The sequence below is a fragment of the Populus trichocarpa genome, chromosome 13 (genome assembly GCF_000002775.5).
Source record: "Populus trichocarpa isolate Nisqually-1 chromosome 13, P.trichocarpa_v4.1, whole genome shotgun sequence".
NCBI classification, from domain to species: Eukaryota; Viridiplantae; Streptophyta; class Magnoliopsida; order Malpighiales; family Salicaceae; genus Populus; species Populus trichocarpa.
Window position 1 is genome coordinate 4,695,928 of NC_037297.2, and position 6,000 is coordinate 4,701,927.

Sequence of the window (6,000 nt, forward strand, 5' to 3'; positions counted from 1 at the left end):
CTAGCTCCAATATATGTTTGAAATATTAACAACGTTTTTAGTGATTTCCATATAGACTTCACAATTGCATTATTTTGACAGAAGATTGTATTAGCGCTTGGTGCAAGTGGGACAATATCAAGAACGAGCTAGAAAACCATATCAATAGGACAATCATAAGAAACTTCCATTGAATTAACTGCCCCGGACAATTAATCTTTAGTTCTCGACCAACTCTCACATTTTCACCGGAGTTCTTTGATAAAGCCTTGTGACAGGAGACATGCACACCCAGTCTGTTAACTTAATGGAAAAGTATCATGTTGGAAAGAGTATTATAAAGAGAATATTGGCATATGATGGATAATGTCAAATGTTTTTGAGGACTTGGTTTCATCACTGACATCATAGAACGAGCAACTACTGAGTCTTCGTAGCCTTCATTTAGGACTAATTCAATGACTCCAACCTAGCTATAATAGCCTTGCATCCTCGCTAGATATCTCACCCCTCTCCACAAGAAAAATCCGTATAGAATCTGATGGAAGGACTCAAGTTTGTACTAGTTTTCGTCGTCTTGGCTTTGGCTTCTTCATTTGCCTCTGCCTCTGATCCTGGTCCGCTTCAGGACTTCTGTGTTGCCATCAAAGAAACCGATGGTGGTATGTGCTTAATTTTTAAGTGTTTCGTTAAGAGTTTTTTGTCAGGAGTTACATGATAATATTGCACTGAAAATATCAGGCATCCTGTATATATTTTAATTATCTATTAATTGACTGACTTTTTACGGGCATCAAAAATGCCTTTCTCATGCATGCAGTGTTCGTGAACGGAAAGTTCTGCAAGGACCCGGAGCAAGTTACTGCAAAGGATTTCTTCTTTCCTGGACTCAACGTTCCTCGGGACACTTCCAGTGCAGTTGGTTCAAATGTCACTGCTGTCAATGTTGCTCAAATTCCAGGACTCAACACTCTTGGCATATCCTTCGCTCGCATTGATTTTGCACCACATGGTGGCCTGAACCCACCCCACACTCACCCTCGTGCCACTGAGATCCTAGTAGTCGTGGAGGGTACCCTCTATGTTGGTTTTGTCACATCTAACTTAGCTAACGGAGATAATCGCCTAATCACCAAGGTCTTAAATCCCGGAGATGTTTTTGTGTTCCCAGTCGGACTCATTCATTTCCAGCTCAATGTGGGAAAAACCAATGCCGTTGCATTCGCCAGTTTAAGCAGCCAGAACCCTGGTGTGATTACAATTGCAAAAGCAGTGTTTGGAGCAGATCCACCCATTAATCCTAATGTTCTAACCAAGGCCTTCCAGGTGGACAAGAAGGTAGTCGACTATCTTCAGAAACAACTCTGGACGGACAACAACAATTAGAAGAACACATTTATTAAGAAGACATGAAGCTGCAGCCTCATGTTTGGCATGTTTTCAATTCATTACTACGTACCTCTTTCATTTTTATTATCCTAAATAAATAGGTTTCTGCTCCTGTCTTTTATGCTCGGTTTGGCAATGATATAAAAGCGTAACAATATGACACCAAAGAATTGCAGTTATCGTACTATTCTAAATACTAACCAGACGTTGTACCTTTACATTGCCGAAGCTTGTTCATGTCTTAGAAGATACTATTGTGACCCGCATGACGCAGAGACAGGTCAACTTTTTTTTCTTTTTCTTTTTTTAATGAGAAGACAAATAGGTGCTAGTGGAAACTATATGAAAATTTAAATGATGGGACTTGATTGATTTAATGAGTGGAAAGATAATTTAAACGACTAGAATAAACAATAATAAAAAAAAAAACTTTTGCAAAATCAATAATCAACAAAATGACCTGCTAGATTATGCTTGTATGTCTGGCCTTCAATTTTTTTTAATGTAGATCACATGTCATTTTTTTTTTATTTTTTTAATTAAAAAAAGCAGCACGCACTTGTCACCCGCTACGGCAAACAACTTGTTGCTGGTTATACCTAGATTCTTATAACTATAGGATTGCCAAGAAATTAGGGCAAGGGTGTTTTACACAAAAAAATCCATTTTCAATCATTACTATTTACTTATGTAATATTTTTCGGGTCTATGGTACAAAAATTTTAGCTCGGTCGATGTGATCCCACAAAAGCCATAGAATAATGATGGTCTTCAGGTTCATTTCAAAAAAAACCAAAATGAATGGGCCAAAACCCAATTCCATTTTACCATCCTTATAGGTCCAATACCCGTGTTCAAAACAACAAGTCTCCTTTAAAAGGGATCGATGTCAAGATTTGAATTTTAAATAACCAAACCGATAAGTCTTTATTTTAGAGATCGACATAAATTTCCATGAAAAAATTATAACATAATTAGTTGAGAATAATTAGGAGGCTAACCTATTGGTTAGCCAACCTTCATATATATATATTATATATGTGTGTGTGTGTGTGTGTGTGTGTGTGTGTGTGTGTAGGGCAATATACAATAGTAATGGGGAGGTTACAAACAAGAGTATAACTACAACATTTTCTATATAGTATGCCTACAATATTTCCTATATAGATGCATTAATATGCCCCCTCATGCTGAGGGTGGAGGATCAACTCAAAGCTTGAAACGAAAAGCAGTAAACGAAGCAGTAAGAAGTGGCTTAGAAGACATCTGCAAGTTGATCGTGAGAGGAAATAAAATGAATCTGAATCTCCTTCTTTGCAACTCTATCTCGGACAAAATGATAATCAATCTCAACATGTTTTGTGCGAGCATGAAAACAGGATTCACAGACAAATAAGTGACACCAAGGTTATCACACCAAATGATGGAGCAGAAACAAACGAAATCTGAAGATTTGTTTAATAAATACTGAAGCCAGATAACCTCAGCAGTGCCATCGGCTAAGGCTTTGTATTCAGCTTCAGTAGAAGAGCGAGCAACTATACGTTGTTTACTTGATTTCCATGAAATCGACATCTGACCAAAGAACACAAGATAACCACCCTTAGATTTTCTATCATTACCCAATCTGCATATGTAAAGCCATGTAAGGCAAGGAAGAACTAAGAGTAATATGGAGGCCATGTGTTGTCGTATCCTTAAGATAACGCAAGATGTGTTTAACAACATCCCAAAAAAAATATGTGGGAGCATGCATAAAGTGACAGACTCTGTTAACAGCAAAGCAAATATTTGGTCTCGTAAAAGTGAGATATTGAAGAGCACCCACAATTTTACGAAAGCGTGTAGCATCAGAAAACAAAGGATCAGGTAGTATGGTAGTTTGGGATGTCGAGATAGGAGTATCAACGGTTTGCAAGATAACATTCCAGCCCGAGTGAGATGTCAAGTGTATATTTATGTTGTTAGAGCATAAGACCCATACCAGTAGGTGGTAACCTCAACACCTAAAAAATAAGAAACAGTACCCAATCACAGAGCTTAAATTCTGCGCTCAGTAGCTGGATAAGGCATTGAAACAGAAGAGAGTTGCTACCCATAAGCAGAATATCATCAACATAGACCAGAAGATAACAAATATCAGCACCAACAGAGAAGATAAATAATGAGGTATCCACCTTAGAGGCACAAAACCAGTAGATAGCAGGAAGTCATTCAGACGAGTGTACCAAGCTCGCAGAGCCTGTTTAAACCATATAAAGACCTATGCAATCGACACACATGAGAGGGGGAGTAGAGTCAACAAAACCTGGAGGTTGTTTCATGTAGACCTCCTCATGAAGAACGCCATTGAGGAAGACATTATTGATATCAAGCTGATGAATTTTCAAATCACGAAACGACAATGGAGAAGACTAATCTGACGTCGTAGTTGCTGTTGGGATGCCAATTACCTCGAGAACTACCATGTTACGGCTGAAGTTTGAGCTGTGATGAGACATAGCAAATGAGTGGAGGGTTGTGGTGTTGGGCAGCAGAGGTGGCTGCGACAGCAAAGATGAAGGCATCAGAGAGACAGTGGCATCCATGGACTGAAGAGAGTTCTTGTGCAGAAATTCATTGGTGAGAAGATGGCTGTATAGATTCGCATACGAAATTGATTCTGCCTTGATTATAAGACTCGTTATCAAGTCTTTGAACTCACCACGAAGGCCACAAAACACATAGAGATTGAAGTCTTCAAGGGACATGGGGCGACCAACATCAGCCAATTCATCAAATAACGATTTGGCTTGCTGCATGTAGGTACTTACCGATGAGCCACCTTGCCGAAGAGTTGGAAGGAACCATGGAGTTGCATGATGGGAGAATTGGACGGAGACGCAAGGGCTTTATCAAGAGTGCACCCAAACACAATGCGAGGTATGTCAATCTACCACGAGATGCAACACATCCACGGAGAGAGAGGAGAGTAATGCACTCAAAATAAGTTGATCTTGTTGCTTCCAACGAAGAAAAGAAGGGCTAATTGTAGAGGAAGGACCAGCAGAACTGTCAGAAACATGAGACGGATGACACGTCATTGAGCTGTCAACGAAGTGAAAAACACCTTTACCAAGGAGATATGGCTTCATCTGCATTCGCTAATAGAGATAATTTGTGTTTGTAAGTTCAACGAACAACTTGGTGGGTGTTTGATAAAGCAACGATAGTTGGAGTTTGTGTTCCCATAATGTGCAGAGGAATGGCAAAAACTTGTGAGGAGGAGTCATAGACATGCTTTGCATGTGGGCTGCTGTTGTGGAGGGAAGACACCACTGGCAACAGCTTGTAGATGGTTGGCCAGCTGGGTTGCACCACCGGTGGTGAGGGTGAAGTCGGCGGCAATAGTAAATCCATTTAGGAAAAACAGAGAAGGCCGACTGCAAGGGGAAGAGGGAGAAAAGAGTTTTGACGGCAGAAGGCTCTAATACCAACTTGAGCATAATTAGAAGGCTTATCCTATTCGTTAACCAACCTTTTCTATATATATATATATATATATATATATATGTGTGTGTGTGTGTGTGTGTGTGTGTGTGTGTGTGTGTAGGGCAATATACCATAGTAATGGTGGAGTTTACAACACAAAAGTATGACTACAATATTTTCTATAGTATGCCTACAATATTCCTATATAGATCCATGAATAGAATTAAAATAAGAAAAAATAATTAGGTAATTAAGGGCAATTAGAAGATAAATTTAGGAGAAAACACATAATAAAGGTAATCTTTCGTAAGAAAGGATGTTGTAACGGTGACGACAATCTTTCCTTAAGCATAACTAACCCCTTACCTAAGTATCTGGAACCAGTGCACATTTTAAGATCCCTAGTTTGCTTGATTTCTTTGTGGCGACTCCAATTTCAATGATAGTTTTTTGGTCCCCACCGAGACGTCCATCGATGTGAGACAAAATGATGACTTGCTGGGAGCTTCAGGGTTGAGCCTTTACTTGTATATTCTCTCTTGATGCTATGTTATTTCTTGATTAGTTTTTGTAAATATTTTATTTATTGGGTATTAATTTTCAGCACTGTTCATTTTATTCATATTATTTAATTGTTGTGTTCACTGCTAGTTTAGGTATATTTTGAAAAACAAATTAGAACAATAGAAAAAATATATCTTTTTATTAATTTTAGTTAATTTAATCCCGTCATCATTTCTATTATTTTTGTTTAAGTTTTTTTGTGTGTTAAAAAACCATGAAATCATATAAATGATAAACAAACATAACTAAACCGACAAGTCTCCTATTTTTAGGGATCGAGATCAATTTTTCTACAGAAAATTATAAAAAAATAAAAAAATCAATTATAATAATTAAGGTCACTAAAAATAAATAAATTTAGGAGAAAACACATAGTAAAGGTAACCTTTAAGTTAAGATAAGAAATATATTGAGTTAGTATATAGTTTTTTTTTTTTACATAAAAAAGAAAGAATTAATGTATGAATTGACAATGCTAGAAGATTTGGCAGGAAAGGGAAAACAAGGGATGGTCAAAAAAGTATGGGAAAACCCCAGCGCAATTAAGGAAGCATCAAGCATTAACAATTTTATGTGAAATTGCAATCTTAATTTTCT

General features: G+C 37.7%; 1 protein-coding gene across 12 annotated transcripts in view; it reads left to right on the plus strand.

Moving 5' to 3' along the window:
- LOC7489692 (germin-like protein subfamily 1 member 16) overlaps positions 1-6,000 on the plus strand; it is a 64,696-nt gene that overhangs the window by 16,872 nt on the left and 41,824 nt on the right. For 2 of the 12 annotated variants that reach the window (XM_052446353.1, XM_052446356.1), the window contains exons 1-2: positions 476-641; positions 800-1,317. The exons of 8 other annotated variants lie outside the window; for them this stretch is intronic. In XM_052446353.1, the coding sequence (XP_052302313.1) occupies positions 521-641; positions 800-1,317 (639 nt within the window). In that variant the 5' untranslated portion in view covers positions 476-520. Of the gene's footprint in view, positions 1-475; positions 642-799; positions 1,318-6,000 lie in introns of those variants that run through there. 2 more of the 12 variants (XM_052446349.1, XM_052446355.1) reach the window with 1 other exon arrangement.